Genomic DNA, 21,113 nt, shown 5'->3' on the forward strand with positions numbered 1-21,113 from the left:
TAACAACGTATGAATGATATATGAAACCCAAACATTATTATTAATATGGAAATTATTGTCTTGCTTCATTATGCAATAATTTAAATTGCTCGTTCAAACTCACCTGTCAGTTAAATTGTGGACTCCTGTTAAAACGTACTTCAATAAATAATTACCTGCAATCAACGTAATTACCTAGCTTCCCTATGAGATATATTTATTCAGGTTTCAGTAAACATGTTCTATATGTCAAGGAATTAATTTGTATAAATAAATGATGCACGATTTAAAATACTTTAACAATAACCAGGCATAATTCTATAAAATTAAATTTCCTCCACAGTACTAGTACTATATAAAATGGGAAACGTCTTAATGTTTGCACCGACACTATTCTACCAGATGAAGTCATAATGTACCTAAATATCAGAAATGCCGTTAAAAATTAGCACTAAATTTCAAAACATGATTTCGTTGAAATTAATATCTTTATACCAAAGGAATAAATAAATGAAAAGATGAATATTTTCAATGAAATAATAAACGCTATGTTATAAAATGTATGTATATAAAGTCATGGTATATTTGTAGTTGTGGAGCTTTTTACTTGTTGCTCTTTAGTTACAAAAGAAAAGTATTTTAGATTTTTTGTTAAACTGTTATTCAATTTCATTTACTTGCAAAAACATTCCAAAAATGGTGGGAAATGTATATTGAAAATAATTTCCGTTCCCGCAAAGAAAAATTATAAAAATGCACTTAAATAATAAGCGTAATATTCTCTAAGTTCATTTCGTTTTGTTAGTTTAAAATATATATCCATACGTTGCGCATTGACGAGGGATAACTATAAGTTTATATCAACAATATGGAAGTTCAAAATTTGTCTTAATAAGGACGAAGTTTCCTGGTAACATAAGCGGTCCGCTGTTGCAAGAGCTTTCCCAACTTCCAAATGACTATAAATCATGCAGTAGTTTAAAATGTTTACAATGCAATACTTTATAGACTTGTAAATTTTTTTTTTTAGTATCATCAATAGATATTGTTTTTATTGAAATGAAGTATAAATAAAATAAATAAAGTAATGTTTATCTCAACTACAATAAATGAAAAGATACATTTTACTTATGTAAAAATATTATTACTAAAAAAATATTTAAATTCTGTAAAAAGTTTTTAAATTTATTATAAATCCGCTTAAAAATAATCAGAAGAAACTTATATTTAACTTATCACGTTTTTTTTTTGAGTACGAATGATTTTATCAAATTAACATTGGTAGTAATATCGTTCCATTTTCTCAATATTTATATCACGAGGAAAATTTTCGTATTGGAATCTGTTTGTAGTTTATAAGACATCATTTACGGAGTATCTGCAAGAAAGTGTCAACAAAAAAAAAAACAATTCAATTATAAAATTAGATAACAAAGGTCATAAAAAAGTATTCATCAAAATGATATCTGTAGTTATTGTTAAAGTATGTAGACAAATAAATATATTTTAAAGCAACGCTTCATTACCTACTTAGATTTTGTAACAAAATTTAATAACGAATTATTCCACATTCCGATTTGACAGTATATTATAAAGCGTATACTACAGAGGAGTTGCAAAGTCAATTTCAACAGGTTCGCAAAGTGTCGATGGCACATCTGGCGGACCGCGCACGCTCCTATCTCATTATGTATGAAACATGTTTCTACTGGAAGTTGAACTAAATTAATGTATTATTAAATGCAATAATCTTATCTTGAGTGTAATTGTTTACGCGTAAACTGAGACTGAAAATCATACTAACGTAATATATTAATATAAATCTAAATGGTATGAATGTTTTTATGGTTTGTAGCTAAAATATATACCTATCTATATAGTTATATATCGATTTCTTTAAGGATACTTTTCACCTTGAACTATTAAATTACTAAGCTTTAGGTATCTATAAATCTATATGTATTTTTTATAATATTAATTTCTTTTTAATTTCAATAATCGACTTATAAGGACTTTGGGGTTAAAGTAATAATAGAGGAAATTATTATGGCTTTTAACCACTACCCTTATTTAGTAGAAATACAATTAGATTCTCTAATTACATATATTGTATGACAAATACGAATAGCAGCCAATTAGCTGGCTCTAATCCCTTTATTATTGTTATAGTTAATAACCTCAGACTGAAATCCTGGAAGTATAGTTTGATGTAATTAATTTACGTTGATTATATACTTATCTCATATAAATTCACAGAACTTCACATCATGTTGTTTTCAATTAATTTAGAAATTACATTTCTACTATAAAGTAATCGGAATTTATGTTCGGATTATATTCTTTAACGAAATGTTTAACATGTCAAGATTGATTTACAAATAAATTTTCCTATCATTCGTTACAACAGAATATATCTAGTTAACTTTAATAAAAGCATCATCACTTTCAGGACTCTTGGTCTCCTTATATTATGCTTTTTGAAACATCTTCTATGGCGTCCTTAATGCACTGATGGTGTGACTAGGTGTCGCCACAATGTACTTCGCTATACTTCACGTTTCTAACCACACTAAACTTGTATACATGCAGTAATGCATTGCAGTTTACTAGACTGCTCCTTATCTGTGTCATGCTTAAAAGTAATATTTTCAAAATAATATATCGGTTTGCTGAAGAATAAAAGGATTTCTCACCTGCCATCTCAGCTAATTTTTTTGTTCTTTGTTTACTTGATACTAGGAACTGAACTGTTTATTTTTTTTTTTCCATTACGCAGAATAACACAAACAGTCTTTAGACTGACTATAATGGTAGTGTTAATATTTCCATTTATTTTATTGGTTACAATACGTATTAAAACTATTGACAGAAGTAATAGAATTTGTATGCGTTTAAGCCGTGAATGGATTTTTTTAGGAAAACATTTCTAACACGGTCTAAGTCTAGAGTCACTGTAACGTTCAATTTATTTGGAAATGCAGTAAGGTAAGATTGCATTACTGAATGCGGAAAAAAAAACTTTTACTTATAAAATATTTGCATATCCTGCCAAAGGAAATATATTTATACAATATATTTTCATCGTTATTGGTTACACACATCACATACTTTTTATTAACCTAATTACTTTCCTCTTGGGAGACATTCATATTTCTATAAATGTATACACAGTTATCTCATTTATTCAATAAACATTTATGTAGATGTCAAAATATTTTAATGTCAAAATATTTTAATAGAATGATTTTCATAATATGATAGTTTTAAAAACGTAGCGTAAGTTATAAAATATTTTAAATATTTTTGATTAGCTCTTCTCTTCCTAGATTTTATCTTCATCAAATTCGATATAAAAGCTGAATTTAAAAGAAACGAAACAAAACGAAATTGAAACGGAATGGAAAGAAAAAAAATCTAAAAAGAATAAATCGTTAGGACTCGATGGAGTTTTTAAAAAGAGTTTTCACTTACATACGAAATCACTCTATTTTAGTCTAAGAGATGTCACTTTAAAAAAAACTAAGGTATAGAAGATTTCTTTATTCACTAGTTAATAATTTATCAAACTTATTGGACGGTGACATATTCAAATTAATGAGAACTGCCGTTACTATACACTTATATATATTTATTAAGTCTTGTTTTTAAGGATTTTTTTTTTTGTGATTGCTAACAGAATTATGGTATGTAGATAAAGAAATGTAAATATTTATTGTATCTACTTAGTCACATCTTGTAAAAATAACTCTAAAAAGGACCCATACATTTTATCACAGCGTGTAAATGTCATTGACTTTCTGACATGTTTCATAATTCGCCCTCTTCTAAACTAGTTTATTAAAATATGTGTACACAATTTTAATCACTTAAATTTTCAATGCTGAATAAATTAATAAAAAATAATTTAAAACACTAATTTATATTTATTCTTAACTACACAGGTTTAAATGAGTTTCAGAAGTCCGGCAGTAAATATTGGTTAATGTATACTTGTTAGCGTTTACTATACATAACATCCACGTTTTATAAAATTCTTCCATATAATATTGCTTAATTATGAAATCATTTACATTGGTCGTTCGAAACGTTTCATTTATATGATCAGCTTCAAAACAAACCTGAATATTTAATTGACGTAATAAGTGATATACGTCATTTTAAATGTAACGTTTATTTGTCATATTTTTTTTATTTTTCAGTGGATATTAAATTTAAATTACTTTTAGCCATGTATATATTATTGCTTCTTTAATTTATGTCCGTAGCAGTGTTTAGCTGTAGAAAAATGTAATGAGTGTATTCCTAAATTATCTATGATGATCTACTATATAATGAATAGATTTACTTGTTAAGGATTCCCTGAGAGCATCAGATATATGCCAAGGGAGAATATTAATTAATTCTATAAGTAAAAATTTCTTGACACTTTGATAGGTAAAATATTATTTGCTATAATTCCTTTTTATCGGACCATCTATGATTGTGTTTATTGATACAATACATTTATTCTTTCCATTTTGCAATTATTGCTAAAGAGCAGAAAGCCATTATCTTATCATTGAATATCACTTCCTGTACCCGAGGTTATTCACCTTCAACAAGTTTCAAAAGAAACTGATAATGTTACTAACGAATTACTCAAGAGAAAAATAACTCTCATTAATATAAAAGGATATTTATAGATAAAACGTTAGGATTCACACAGTAACCACATCAGTAAATAGACAAGCCAACAACAACAATGAAGAACTTCTATTTGGTTTTTACAATTTTCTTGGCCTTTGTGGTTTTAACCACTGCAGCGGTAGTGCCTTCAGGTAAACATTGATCTAAGTATCTTTCAATTTAATAAAATTGTATTGTTTGATTTAAAAACTCTATCAAAGTTTTATAGTCGCTTCTACTGAAACATATTTAACTAAAATTTCAGATTATACAAATACATAAATAAAGATATAAACATTTTATTTCTAGATGTTTCTACGGATGGTTCCATGTTTGAATCATTAAGGCGTGGGAATTGCAACCTGAACGCCTGTCACCGTTTTTGCAGGCGTCTTAAATTTCCTGGAGGTGTTTGTATAAACAACAGATGCAAGTGTGATAATTTTTAATTATTGTCAAACTATTGCTTTTATATAAGATTCATTATAAATTGAGGTCGAAGACGCTATGACTGTAATAAATTGATAATATAATGTTATATGTAATATTTTTAATGAAACTAATAAAAAGTTATTATTTAGTCATTCGCATGTGGTTTTTGTTCGTTAAAAACTAACCAAGTCCAAAAAAAATGAGACGAGATCAAAAGATTTACTCCTGACAGCGACTGACGGTTTATCAATGAATTAATTTGTATACCTTCTGATGTTTTTGAGGAACACTTAAAAATACCTATAAGTGAATTTTTTAACAATTTTAAATATATTTAAAGCTTCAACAAACAGTACGCTACGTTCAAATTCAAAGTTTTAAACGACAACAATTTTAACAAAAGTCTTATTTTTTTTTCTACAAATAATTGTTATTCTAAATAAAATTTCATTGAGTTCTTAACAAAATGTTTGAGAACAGAGTAAAATAAACTGGATACTTGTCGGTACAATAAAACAAATAAGTTTTTTGTAAGTATCTTAAAACTTTCTATTTTTTGTCAATAAGAGACATTTTTATCATTATGCAAAAACTGGGATTTGCGCTTGAATAAGAAAAATATCTTTTGCCGTGTTACATGGCACTAACAATAACATAGCGTAGTTTAAATAAAAATATGAGTAAAGGGTTGGTATTAATTTAAAAAAATCTCCACAATTTTAACATATTTTTTTTTATGTGTTTGTAATTCTGATAATTACTTAAAATACTAAACAACTACTTTTTATTTATAATAAAGTTTTATTTTCAGCCATCATTCATGTATTGTTAATTTTATAACGTGTCTTCAAAATATATTTGTTGTTTATGATAGAGTTTTTTGTGACAATAAACCATTTTTTAAATTTTCTTTTTTGTTTTTTAATAAAGTTTTTTACTTTACGTGTCTGGCTTTTATTCTATATATTCCTGGATTTTTATTTCTGGATGACAATGAGAAGTGTAGTTTACATTTCCAAGATTTATACATGATTATTTATATTTTTTAAATATATATTTAGATTTTATATGATAGTTCTGATCGCATTTCTACTCATAAATTTCAATGCTAGAAGCTCAAGTAAACTTGTGTTATTTCTTTTAAGGCAAAAGTCAACAATTAAATAAAGATAGCATTTGTTAAATATTTATTTGATCAAAAGCCAACAGTATTCCAAGGTTCCATCCTGCTGCAATAAAAGTTGTAGAAAATTAATAAATATATTTCTTTGTTTTAGACTTGTCTTTACCAAAAACTAAACAAAAATATGTTTTAATACTTTCTTTAAACTTTAGTTTATATCTTCAACACAATTATAATATTCGTAGCAAACACCACAGTTTTGAAAAACACACGGTCCTCTAGAAAGTCAAAACAAATCTTTTTAAATACTTAAAGGAGTATTAACTACAATAAACAAAGGTTGAACAAATCCCGATATTATGTAGGAATAATATGATTTTATAAAATAGAAAAAGAAATAACTATATCATACAACTAAGTAAAAGGATGTTACACGATTTAGTACGTGAAAATATTATTAGTTTGTATGTGAAGAGTTTATTAAAGATTTCGCAATTTCACACTCATCAAGTAAAATGAAATTAGAACCATCCGGTCAATCCACCGCATATACAATATCCAGTCAGTCAATTAGCTGATAACATTTCAGACTTATTAGAAGGCATCATACCCAAAGTAATATCACATGCTATTAAAAAGACAACATAGACTAATACCTAAAACAAAACTAACGAACACAAAATTCCTTTTGTTTGCATCAACCTCTATTCTAAGAATGAAAAACATCAATACATTCAAGGATAACATAGTAATATTAAGTAAAATTTTAGTTTCTAAAAAGCAATTCAATAGTCACATGTTGTTTAGATAAACAAGTCTTAATTTATATGTTTTGTATCAACATTGTCATACCTCATTAAATTAATACTCATAAATAAACCACACATTTCTTATCATTTTATGCAAATGTTATTGACTTCGTGGCGTCTTTGATGTCTTGTGTTTCTTTTTATTGAACAATCTAGTCATATACAAATACATTGATACTGATCATTGTATAATTATTCTTTTTTCCACATATCTATCTAATATATATATACTTATACATATATAATTAACTGCTGCTACGGTTCTTCACCTTCAATAAACTGCAATGGGAACTGATAATGAATTACTCAAGTCTAAAACAGCTCTAAATTGTATAAAAGGATATTTATATATAAAACGTTAGGATTCACACAGTAAACACATCAGTAAATAGACAAGCCAATAACAACAATGAAGAACCTCTATTTGATTTTTACAATTTTCTTGGCCTTTGTGGTTTTAACCACTGCAGCGGTAGTGCCTTCAGGTAAACATTGATCTAAGTAACTTTCAATTTAATAAAATTGTATTGTTTGATTTAAAAACTCTATCAACGTTTTATAGTCGCTTCTACTGAAACATATTAAACTAAAATTTCCGATTATACAAATACATAAATAAAGATATAAATATTTTATTTCTAGATGTTTCTACGGATGGTTCCATGTTTGAATCATTAAGGCGTGGGAATTGCAACCTGAACGCCTGTCACCGTTTTTGCAGGCGTCTTAAATTTCCTGGAGGCGTTTGTATAAACAACAGATGCAAGTGTGATAATTTTTAATTTTTGTCAAATTTTTGTATGTTGTATAAGAATACTTTTTAATTAATTTTAACATACTTTAATTATAGTTATATACAAAATTACTAATATTTTATTAAAATTATATTAATATATAAAAATAAAATTACTCGTAAGGTATAAGTAACTTGTATTGTATTTTACGTAACAAATTCTGATAGAGTTTGAAAACTAAGCGAAATAAAAAGCCTGTTTTTAAAAATTTGCATGTCGGTTTTTAGTCGTTAAAAAACAAACAAAGTCCAAAAAAATGTGAGACGAGATCAAAGGATTTGCTTCTGACAGCGACTAACGGTTTGTCAATGAATTAATTTTGTATACGGTTTTTCTACGTAGCTGTCACAGTTTTTTCCTTTGTTATTTAATGTACTTATAATAAGAAAAACAACATTTGGGAATTTAAAGTACTGATCATGTTTTACAGAGATCTTGTCTAATCTCAGCTTAAGAAAATATAGACTTTTATTTCTAAAGTTTTTATATAAATATTTTTATAGTTTGAATTATGTAAATAAAGAAGTTTACCGATTATTAATATCTCACAACATGTTCTTTTTTCAAATTAAAGGAATTTTCTATATCTATATATTTTACTTATTTCGAATGAACGTACGAATTCCTTTGTCCATCTCTATGCTGCGGAAAAAAGCATAGAAAAATTATTAATATGAAATACTTTTGTTTTATCTTTGTCAAACATAAAATATGATAAAGAGACAATTTTCAGTATTTTTGTGAATAGAACAATCCATTATAACACTTTTTTAATAAAACAAGTTAGTTTTTCTAAAATAAAATCTTTTGAAATTAATCTATATAGGCAATTTTTTTTTTAAAACATCGAAAATCATGTTGATATAATTAGTTTTGTCTTCTCATAGGAATAACTTTCAATTATTGTCCAAATCCCAAATTCTAGATACAAATGTCATACCTTAATACCTATACATTAACTAGGATACTTAATACATAGCTAATAATGTTACTGATTAATTAAAATATATAGGAATGGTATTGAATATGCATCAACGTAATTTGCTTTCACTGCAATGCGATAAATTCTGTTTGTATTGAATAATACTTGATGGCAAACCCATTCATTTCTTAATGACCAATGTTTTGGACAAAATAGGCAATCGTAAACAATTTTAACGGTGAATAGTTGTAATATTTGTAACTGTAAAGTTTATAAAACAAACATACATTTCTTAACCTGCCTTTTACCTGATTTAGATGTAATTGCTCTTTTTTTTCTTCTTTATTTCACTATGCCTTTCCCACGATAATAGATTAATACACAGCTGACTTTTATAAACATCTATACACGTCTTTACTTTGAATAAAAAAAAATCTCTACTTATAATTTTTTTTTTCACATCCACTTAGATTTTACCCTTTTTAGTTTGCCTATAATTCTAAAGGTTGTTTTTAAGATATAACAAAAAAGAAAGAACTAATCTTATATTTCATGAAGGTTATTTTTGTTTGAAATTATTTAAAACATGCCATCAAAAAACTTAATATTTCTACATTTGTGGTAATGAGAAAAATTAATGAAAACGAATATTTAAACATGAAAATGTCATTTTTATAAATAAAAGCAAAGGATTAAAGAAATGTTGAAAGGGTAGAAAATGTATTTATAACTCAATTCTGTAGCCAAAGGTAAAGGAATTTACTACGAGATAAACAAGATAAAGTCTATATGATATTTTTAAATTTTTATGATCATTTGAGGTAAAATAAGATTTAAATTTATGAAAAGACATCATTTTATGGAGAATATGAAAGCAACATTTAAAAAAGATTTCAAAGTGAATTCGCCTCAGAAACTTACATTAAATTTGTTAAAAAATGTATGTACGAGTATGTTACGGAAGCGACAAATATCGAAAATTTAACGATGATAGTTGTGACGTCACTGCTGTATGGATAAAATACCATAAAACGAGTGTCGTTGCTAACTCGGGGAAACGAACACGTGGCCGTTTAAAGCAGGAGATTCCTGATACCACAGAAGAAATTTGATGACATCCCTCTACTAACATGGGGGCTCTTATGTAGTCTTACGTACACCGTAGTCTCAGATCATAGGTCTTAGTTATGTAATTTTTTTATAATATACGTCTAAGTAAGTTTCATTGTTTATCTGGTCCCAGTAGCAGGTACCTATATAACTTCTACAATATTAATATATTACAAAACAAAACAAATAACATGATTTATTCTCATAAAATATTTGTGAAGTCCAAAGCATGTTTGATACTAAAATTTACCGGCTATATGTTACCAGAACTGCAAACCGTATCGACAATAGAGTCAACCACATGCAAAATATATGTAAATTTGCAAAACCCATACAGTTGCGTCGGATGACATCTATATGTATTGAAATTCTTAATAACATCTATTCGATAAATGTAATCTAACTGAAGACAACATTTTTCCTATTTAATATTCATATAATGTGGTTCAAAATGAATTAAGAAAAATGTCATATTTATAATTAAAAAGTTCAATTCATCTGTTCCAATATTGACTTTAATTATAGAGGTAGGTACCTTCTCTAGAATAATGAAATATCTCTAAAAATATATACACATTTACCATTGAAATTAAAATTTATTAAGATTGTTTTCACAAGTATACTCCTAAAGACAAAGGACCTCATATTTTCTACTTAGTTTTGCTTAAGGTTTAATTTTAAATAAACATTACACCATAACAAAGGCTTGAACAAAATTTTCACTTCTTATATCCAACTATTCCTATAATAACTATAAGATAATGACCGTACATTTAATTGAAACATCATGTGTATAAACGTTGCAATTTATATCACGGGGATAAACAATTTATTTTTATAATACGAGAAATTATAAATGCTAACATTATTAACCTAAAAACATTTATCTTATCTTAATGTACAGCCCGGTACTTTCCTGGCACGATTCAGTGATGAAATTTAATTGATGTTTACGTTAAAAAACTGTATAAAAGATCTCAAAGTGACAGATTCATTAGTACATCATTATCTTTGTAGAATCGCAGACGTTTATATTCGAAATGAAGAAATTTTTAATAATATTTGCATTTTTCTTGGTTTTCGTAACCTTGACCACAGAAGCTGCGGCAGCGACTGGTAAACACATACATCTATATGTTATACTAAAAATAGCAATGTTTTTTTCTATGTATTTATTTGATATTTTATTTTGTAAACTATACAAAAATTCTGTATCACGAATCTCATCACGAATATAGTGATTAATGTCTGCGTTATGTCATAATTACATTATGTTAATGTAAAATCTTAAGGTGATTTGTTTCAAATGTATATAAAATGTACATAACTATAACGTTACCCGTATTAAATAAATCTATTTTTAGGGGAAGCCCTCGACTTTGAGCTGGGACATGAGAGAATGAAACGCGAGGACTGTGATTTCAACGCCTGCCACAGCCTTTGCCGGCGATTAAAATTTCCCGGAGGCGCCTGTGTTAGAAATAAATGCAAATGTGACAACTTTTGAAATGATAATGTAAAATTTCCAATAATCTATGTAAAATATAAAATCTTTAAGCAACATATATGTCTTGTTTTAGGACTTTATAGCTTAAATTCAGTAAGATGAAAATATCTGAATAATTATTTAGTTACTCAAAAGCTGAAACAAAAAAATTGTGACTGACTTCATTTTTTTTACATAAAAAGATTTCTTGTTGCGTCGTTGGTATATGCAAACAAAAAAATATTGTACCTATATATAATTATCTCAATCTCAATAACAACCAAAATGTGAAATTAAGGAGATTTAAAAATATTGAATAGTTAAATCAGATATAACTTAAGCTACAGTCTATCGATCACTCTACTAATAGTCCACAACACAAACAGACGATAGTTTTGTCACATTTCCAATATAAACGTATGTATTTGAATAATCATAATAGTCGTTTTAACTTTGAAAAATAACAATCAAATAAATTATTGAAGCAAAATATTAAGATAGTCATTTCCTTCAAACAAAACCAACATATGTTGTCAAGTATTTTTCAATTTATGTTTTTATATATATAATATAATTCTTAATTTGAACACACTGATATAGGCGAAAAACAATCGTTTTGCAAAGCTCTATTTTGACAGTTTACTGTCTAAAAATATATAATATAAGTATACCACTTAAGAGTATAGTCGTGTTGATTATAGTCGTGCTTGATTATTATAAATATTATTGTACAATTGTCACTGAGGTTATCTGTCTGATTCTCAATTACGCGTAACACGTTTTTCTATAAACATTGCTCTTATCTTTATATACAACAAATCAGTTGTTTCCCTGACAGTCAGTAAATAAGTTGTATAAGCATAAAGTAAAATTTTAAATAATAATTATAAAAGAATATTGTTATATGTAAAAAAAATTACAATGAAGAATTCTATTCTTATTTTAACAGTTTTATTGTTGTTTGGGTCTTTTACAAAACAAGCCGCAGTACCTACAGGTATACCACAATATATGTATAATTTTGAAATGATATTTTCTTAACTAGGCGCCTCTTGTGACTATCTTATAGTTAATTATTTGGAAGATATATTTTGGACTAGGAACTTACCTACTTACGATACTAGCATATGTAATGTACATATATATATTTAAAATAAACTTAAATCATCATGTCACATTGCATTTCATAGCAAAAGTATTTTGCTTTTTATGATATATTTTGTTCATCAAGAATGATAAGTAACGATTTCCCTCCGAGGATTTCAATGAAGGTTACAACACAGGGTCTTCTAAATACTGTGTCGGTGGCTACTACATCAAAAAGGTCCGACATATGGACTGTCTGGCAGATTACAGATAATGACAATACATTCCGCAGGAGTGATCATTTAACATCAAGTTTTCCATCTGCCATTTAAGTAACATAAAATCTATTAAATCACGATTATTTATTTGAAAAAAATATATAATAAATGTACTTCACAGGAACCTTATTTTCAGTGGAATCTATCAACTCTGGACCAGTACATCAAAGATTAAAACGCGATTACTGTGAACCCGACATCTGCAACTGTATTTGCCAACGACTCGAATATACCAGAGGTGCATGTGTCAATAATGAATGCAAATGCGATGATGTCTAATTCGTAAAATCAAAGAATGTTTGCGAAAAACATAAAAACCAACATGGCCTATACATTTAAAAACCGTCTTATAATTTATTTCGCAAATATTTCATGATTTTTTACCTTAATAGTACCGTATTTCAATAAAAAGACAACGTTTTTTCCGTCTTTCACTTTTAAGGGTAACCATTCTATCCTATCCTTTATTCGTGCTTAAATAAATTATTTACACAGAGTTTTATTTTTATATAAGAGAAATTGTCATAATTTGGAACAACTGCTACACAATTTATATACATTTATAGTTAATATTAAATCACATTCAATATTTTATGTAACACCCGCACAGCTTACTTTATCTCTTTTATTATGAGAAAAACTATCTTGATAATTTAATAGTTAATTGAATATAGAATATTCATATGTATGGAAAGCAAAATAACTTGGAGGTATTAAAAATTCGACAAAAAATATTTACGTTTCGAAATAAATACATTTTCAATTTCAATATATAAACAAAAATTATCATTATAATATGTGTATACACCCATAGAAGATTAATCTAAGATTCGAATAGCTTTATTAAACCGAAGTATATATTTATTTATTCACTTTGTTCCGCCTACATTGTTTTAAGTTTTATAGTTTTTCGTGACGTTAAATTTTTTTTAAATATTTTTACCGCTCGGAAATGATAGTTATGAAATTCCATTTTCTGTTATAATATTTTTCTACTGTACTGCTCTACGGGTAACGAGGCAAAAAAGATTCCAGAACTCATTACTTCAACTGTACATTTGTAATGAGAAACCTCTCTGTAAAAAAAATATTATTCATACTTTAATTATAAACACTTCCAAAGACAGATTTTTACAAGTAAGTAAATTATATAGTATATATTATATTAGAAACATAAAGAACAGACTTAAAAAATTAAGGGTCAAACTGTGTCAATCAATTATATAGATATAAATATCTAACATGATTAGTTACTCACTATTAATTCTAATATACAAAATCACAGAAGCATTGAACAACATTATATATCTGAAGATAAGAAAATATTGGAAATGAACTAAATAAGATCAATAGTTTGATTTTGCTTTTGTTCAAACACAATATAAATAAAAAGAATTTATATAAACAACACATGTGATCACAGACTATATATATTATTATATATTCCGTTGACTCACCTGTCAGTTTTTTAATCTGTGAAACGTATAAAATGGAGCGCGGTTAAAAGCAGTTGGCGTGCCGCCCATCACAGGCATTACCGCCATCTTTGATATTTTTATATTTTATTTACTGTAGGAATGCTTGATAGTTGAAAAAATATTTAGTTGTATTTGTAGACAAAACTTTAGCTAATTATAATATTACAAACTTATTAAAAAAAACTTAATTAAGGCTACGTTATAATTTTATTAAAATCTGTTTTCTTTTTACATATGCATTTTTTAAATAAGTATAACATTTTTAATATTTCTAACAATAGGATCTAAAACAAAATTTCTTTTACATTAAATTTATAAATTACTCTTTTAAATTATTCCCTAAAAAGCCTGTAAGTATAAGCCTGTATTTTTAAGAAAGGGTTATCATATTTCATATAATTATTTAACTTCAAAACTTTTGATCCTCAAAAGAATACCCAGGCTGTTACAAGCAGATGGTACGGAAATTTATTATTTTTTGACGGAAAATTAAAACGGTATTTCAATATCGAGTCCTAAGATTATTTGAACAGTTGTTGAGTTCTAACAAGACCATTATTTTACATTTTTTTTAATGAAATGGATGACGTTACAATAAAAACTGTACGGCTGCGATCTTAAGGCATCTTTTCGTATATTTTTTTCGTTTTTTTAACTGTTTCTTTATTATCAGGTAAATAAATTAAACTAGTATTATTCGGATTTACGACGCTGATTTTATTATTTAAAACTACATAATCCCGACGTTTCGGTTACTTTGCAGCAACCGTGATCACGGGCAGACGAGGTGTGAATGTCTGTCAGTTGGTCCTTGTTATTATATTTATATAATTTGTTATTATTATATTTTATTTATATAATAACAAGGACCAACTGACAGACATTCACACCTCGTCTGCCCGTGATCACGGTTGCTGCAAAGTAACCGAAACGTCGGGATTATGTAGTTTTAAATAATAAAATCCGCGTAGTAAATCCGAATAATACTAGTTTCATTTAAATGAATACTCGCGAAAATCTTAGATCTCATTATCAGGTAAATATTTCTTATTTTATACACAATATATATTTTTTTATAAATGTATTGTATTGATATTTCACTGTATTAAATTTATACGTTTCTTTAATTTTTGTTAGAACGTCACTTCGATGGCAAATAAGCATATTGTCTTAATGATGATATATGATATTATTAAATGTTACTGTTAGTATCAATACCCAGGTACTAAATTCAAGAAGAGATAACGGAGAAAGTTTCTGACACTATGAAAGCATAATATATAGGGTTTTCTTAGAAGCAAATACGCAATTTCGTTTATTCCTTCAGTTAAATGGACCAAGTTAGACTGACACCAATCTTAGACCCCAGAGAGAGTACTTCGGTTTTTTGAGCCAATTTTTTCACAACTTTCTTCCACGACGTGATGAAATTTTGCTTCAAACCTTAGATATGAAGACCCCGATATTATCATCCGCATTAGAATAACTGCTATTATAAACAACATATCTTTAGAATATAGGAGAAACAATGAGTGAAAAAAAATACTAGCCAGTGGTCAGGTTAATGTTGACATTACCTTGACATGACTTTATCCGAGATATCAGTATGGGCGTGAAGTTTTCACATCCAACAGTCATCTTTTACGATACTCAATGTCTGAAATTTTTTTTGACGAATTAACCAGCTGTAAGAATCCATAAGTTTGAACAAATTCATGAGTGGATCTAAACGCGTAGTCACCGAACCAAGTACCAAGACAGACTTAGTGATGTTTATTGATATTCTCCCAAATTACCCTCTCCGCGGACTGAGATTATTCAATGATTATAACAGTTATCATTTCGAGATTCTCAAACAACAGGATTGATTTCATGTAGCCGTTATGGAGTGAAAATCAGGTCCCCGTGTTCTAAATAATCAAGTTGGCACTAGCAAACATTCTGTTTAATATGCATGCAAACACCAAGAAATTTTAATAATTAAATGTGAAAAAGAAAGCAATTATGATTTTTTTATCTTTAAATTTAACTGGTTTTTGGCACTTGAAAGTAAACTGGCTCGGTGTACCACCTTTCGGTGTGGCAGTTGTGTCCACTTCAGTACCGCTAAGCTTCTAAGATTCGTTCACCAGCTGGAAGTTTAGATTCACAGAATTGAGATTATTTCATTGCTAGATTCTGGAACTCGTCCACTTGGCAACCCGTCACAAAAATTTCATCGGGTCTCTGATAGATGAGACCACACTGCTTACTTACGCCTACAAATGGCCATTATCACCAACGTAGATCACCACTAAAACGTCAAAAGTAGCGTCATTTCGCTGTGGACTTTTGTACATACGAGAAGGTACATGCTTTGCAAAACGTTCAGCTCCAATTTGAGCGAGATAAGTCCTACTGTGCCTTACCTCTCTTAAGACATACTTTTAGCAGACATTATTTAATTTATGTTTTAGTTTAGATTACAAACTCGCAACTCATATTTAGTTATGTTTGTATGCAGGTAAGCATGTTCGCATGTTTATGCTATATTTAAATATGTATGCAGGGCACAGTTCATATTAATTTTCCCTGCATAACCTTTTTATCATTTCCACATATTAATCTTTAATGCACTTGACATTTCTTTGGCACGAAAGTGTACTTTGGCTAAATGAATATATCAAAACTGGCAACTGGGTTCGTTCTTGCAATAAATTTTAAATTATACATATGTGCGTTTTCAAAGTTGATTGCCAATTAACTTATGAACCCAACCTCACTAAATACATACGGAATGAGGAGAAAAAGTGGAAAATGCTTTTAATTTTCTCTGCTTAAATAGCTTTATCAACACTGCAGCGACAAACATTCACTGAAAAAGATGCTATATAACAAAAAAATATTCGATAAACCTGTTCGATTGATATTCAATATGAACACACACTTTAAAAAAGAGGCTAAGTACACTCAGTGCATTACTGAATTATAATAAAATACTTGTAATATCAAACAATGACAAAAGAAATTGTATAAGGAATTGCATATAATAAAAATATGAAAACCGCTGATATAATACAAAATAAACTCACAAAAGAGGAATGATATATTCAATTCAGAGATCAAATGAACACGTTTACTCTTTGGAGCGTGACGTATGCGATAGTGCTTGTCACGGCGCTCTTGAATCATGTGAATACCAAAACTCTTGTGTATTTATTACAATGTTACTCGTACAGAATAGACTTTTTTTATATATATCAGGCCATTCCTGTATAAAGGCATCGGCTGTACTCTCATTTAATCTTCTTGGGTGCGTGTTTTATAACGTCAAAAGATCTTGTATTATATACAAGATAACTTTATATATATAAAAAAAACCTTTCATTGAATGAAATCTGTTTTCTTGAATATTCATCTTTTACTTTTATTTTGCTTCAACATTTACATTTCGGTGAAAAATAGGTTTTATTAAACAATCAACGAAGTGAGCAAACCTATGACAGTGGTAACTAAAATATAGTTATAAACAGGGTCAAAAAGCAATTTCCCGGTAACAGAAAAGCAAATCTCCGCGGAGCGTGATGCGTGTGATTCTATCGTCTGTCACGACGCCAGCGAATCATGTGTAAACTGCGATGTACCTGATGTGAATTTTGAAGTACTTCATTATATTCTGACGATATTATATGTCCTCTTGGTGTTTACAGAATATTTTTTATTCGTTTTTATATATTAATAAAGACAACTTTAAGATTCATTTAAGCTTTACTGTCAAGAAGGCCAGAATGTTAATTCAGTAACTTTTCAGTTTTTTCGGTACATTGTCGAGAAAAATTAATACATATTTTGATGTATATTTTTTTGTTTTATTCAACCTTTTACAGAGGTCTAGTCTTTTTATATTACAAATCTCAGGTTAATTCTGAATTCCGTGCACTAGTGTATATTAATCAACTTTTACTTAGGAATACACAGGATACTCTTTGTCTCACTCTATTAAAATTTGGATTTTGATTATAAAAAAGTGATTTCAAGCAGACGAACGGAACACCGAATTAAATCTTGTTAGTAATAAAATACATAGAGTCGGAAAACATACACAAAAAAAAAAGAATTTTGCTGCCATTAACCAATATCGAGTGCAGTTGTACAAAAAAATATCCATCGTCGATGCTTGGTTCTGGAACGCATTCGCCATTTATCGAAACGTCAATCAATCCAGCATTCGTTGAAATTGGCACTTTTGTCGCGAATTCATCGACTATCCCGGCCCTTTTAAAAAATATATAGAATTCCTCTCAGCGAATATACAGTTTTATTATTGTCTCGGAATATCTGAGTTTGCTTGCTTAAGTATTGATGCAATTTTAGTTTATATTATTAAGGGACATATTTTAATTGTTTATTGGACTTTTTACAGCCAGTATCATTATCACAAGGTTGCATCGTTACAGTACAAACGGAGAATTTTCAGTTTTGCATTCATTAACCATGGTTAATACCAGAAAGTGCTAAATTTTATTGATGAAAATTAGAAACTCTCCATGTGTAATGTGTTAGTGCAAGCTTGCGGTAAGGGTGAAGTAAAAATTGCCTTAATAAAGTACATACTAGTTAAAAATACTTTTTACTAAACTTTTTGCCAATTAAACTACAAAACAAGGTTTATTTAATGCGTTTCTTAACTGTAAGTTATGTGCTGTTATAAAATTATTACTCTAATTATATTTGATTCGGACAAATGTACTTTTTATCAGCATAACGTAAATACTGTAAGACATTTTATTTTCTCCACAAATTATCCTAAGAAGTTAGTAAAGTTTTTATCTCGCAAGACAGAGGGATTGACTGATATTTACTTTTTATTTTAAAAAACATTTTAGTTTCATTAAATTAAGAGGGTGTTTGCTCGCTTTTTTTGAGTAATTGGATGGATGAAGTGAAATAAAACTTCATTTATTTGAGAAGCTCTCTTAAAAATAAAACGTAGTATAAGCGTATCAAACCAAAAATTAAAAGAAATTTCCATTTCTATTAGTTATGATAAAACATATAACTAATTAAGGATCAAAGGTTGAAGCCGCCTTTCAATGTAACATAAAAAAAAATCTTATATCAAAACGTGAACAGGTTATGAACCTAAATTAAAATATTTACATAATTCAAGCAGCACAGGTGTCACAACGTCCCTAAAAGGGTAAAAAAGCTTCCTCCCTCGTCTCGCTGAAATTGAGTCAAGATGAAAATAATTTTTGCAACCATGTTATCTAATCATATTATGACCAGAAATTTCATAACAACTTGTTCATATAACCAGGAACGTTTTTCTCTAAAACATTTTGCTACCAACTTTATACGCAATTCAAATCTATGCATAGGTACATTCATTCATTGAAAAAGTCTGTACATACTCATATATTGACAAAAAGTTTAAAACTTTTCATTATAACGGTAAAACAAGTAATGTAATAAGTTAGATGAAGGAATAACACAAAAATTTGTTTACAATTTTAAAAATAAATTATTCATGAATATTATTAAACCGTTAAACACTTTAACAAAATGCACTTTAAATTCATAAAACTATCTCAAATTCAATCTGCCTCGCATCAAACAGGGTCGCTTATTCGCTATCCATTAATTTAATCTTAGTTTACCTTATTCTACATGTTCTGTATACCGCTCACAATTACGTTTGTTCCGTTGTGAAGTGTTTACGTAAACAAAACTGACGTTTGTTTGTACACTTTGTTGCTAGAAACTTTAGAGAGAGAGTCAATTAATTTTGAAATAAATTATTCAAGATGGCGTTACATCAATGTGATATTTTTTTAATATGTTTATTTTATTTTATACATACCAAAATCATAACTATTAATGCTTAAAGTTTCACTAAAAATATTCATTTTAATTTTTTAATAATGTCCTCCCCTCAGTTACGTCAATTCATAGTTTATACCTTTAAAATTATAAACACACATTAATATATACCTCAATAATCTTATAACAACTTTTATTTTAAACATATATTTTTGTTACAAACTATTATTCAGACTTTGTAATCAAAACTTACTTTACTTACAAACCTACATTATTACAGTGAATGCTTGAATAGTATTGTTATGTCACTTAAACTATAAATTGCGATTCGTCAATATATCATAATTGTTTGTCGTAACTAAAATAAGTTTTTGAATCCATTCCATAGGAATTATTGTTTTTAACTGGTTCCCAGGGTATGCGCTTCGTGGATGTTTCGCTTAAATGAAAATATAGGCATATTATCTTTCAGTTTCCACTATGTAACCTACGCAAAATTTTATCTTGGAACGTAAATACTGTGTCTTACTTTTTATAATTAAAATTGCATAGAAATATTAAAAATGAAATAAAATTAACATGAATATGAAATTTCTATTAATATTCACAAAAGATATGGTTAACGTTAACAGGATGTTTCAAATATTATAATCTTTATCATTAACGATAAGATAAACTAATAGGAGATTGTTCTAATCCGACTAAAATTGAAATAACCGCACCCAGCTTGAAACGACAGTTGGCTTTGCGGGGTTCTAACGTCTAACTCCGTAACCACTAATTGAAGACCAATATAAAAACACATTTCGATTAATATAATTCACAATATATAAATTAAAATGTACATAAAATATATCTATTTATTTCATACAAGAAACGTTGTAGCACATGAACATAACAAAGAAATCACATAAGAAAATATAAAGAGTGATTTATTATTCCGTCATCCCGAATTGTTTACATGGCATTGTTTGTTCTCGCTTACTTATAGCTCCACATGACCCCTTTGTTCCAAGGATATTTTGACCAAACGACAAGAAACGTCTGTAAACTAATACGTGTTTATATAGGCGTGTTACGCATAGCTAACATAACGTGAACATCGTACAGAATAGACGAAGTTAGAAGTAATAATAATATTTCAGAATC

At 28.1% G+C, this 21,113-nt stretch overlaps 1 protein-coding gene across 1 annotated transcript; it reads left to right on the forward strand.

The window, feature by feature from the left end:
• Positions 1 to 4,674: 4,674 nt before the first annotated feature.
• LOC116766577 (uncharacterized) lies at positions 4,675 to 13,105 on the forward strand. The gene is made up of 4 exons (XM_061522906.1): positions 4,675 to 4,796; positions 4,954 to 5,088; positions 11,199 to 12,317; positions 12,806 to 13,105. The coding sequence occupies exons 1-3, from the start codon at positions 4,721 to 4,723 to the stop codon at positions 11,339 to 11,341; spliced, it is 354 nt and encodes a 117-aa protein (XP_061378890.1). The 5' UTR covers positions 4,675 to 4,720; the 3' UTR covers positions 11,342 to 12,317; positions 12,806 to 13,105.
• The last annotated feature ends 8,008 nt before the right edge of the window (positions 13,106 to 21,113 follow it).

Source organism: Danaus plexippus, chromosome 15, assembly GCF_018135715.1.
Source record: "Danaus plexippus chromosome 15, MEX_DaPlex, whole genome shotgun sequence".
In the NCBI taxonomy this organism is placed as follows: domain Eukaryota; kingdom Metazoa; phylum Arthropoda; class Insecta; order Lepidoptera; family Nymphalidae; genus Danaus; species Danaus plexippus.

Coding starts and splice junctions, on each gene's coding strand:
- LOC116766577 (XM_061522906.1), top strand. CDS start 4,721: ATGAAGAACTTCTATTTGGTTTTTACAATTTTCTTGGCCTTTGTGGTT. Junction 4,797..4,953: donor TGCAGCGGTAGTGCCTTCAG/GTAAACATTGAT, acceptor TTTTATTTCTAG/ATGTTTCTACGGATGGTTCC. Junction 5,089..11,198: donor CAGATGCAAGTGTGATAATT/TTTAATTATTGT, acceptor ATCTATTTTTAG/GGGAAGCCCTCGACTTTGAG.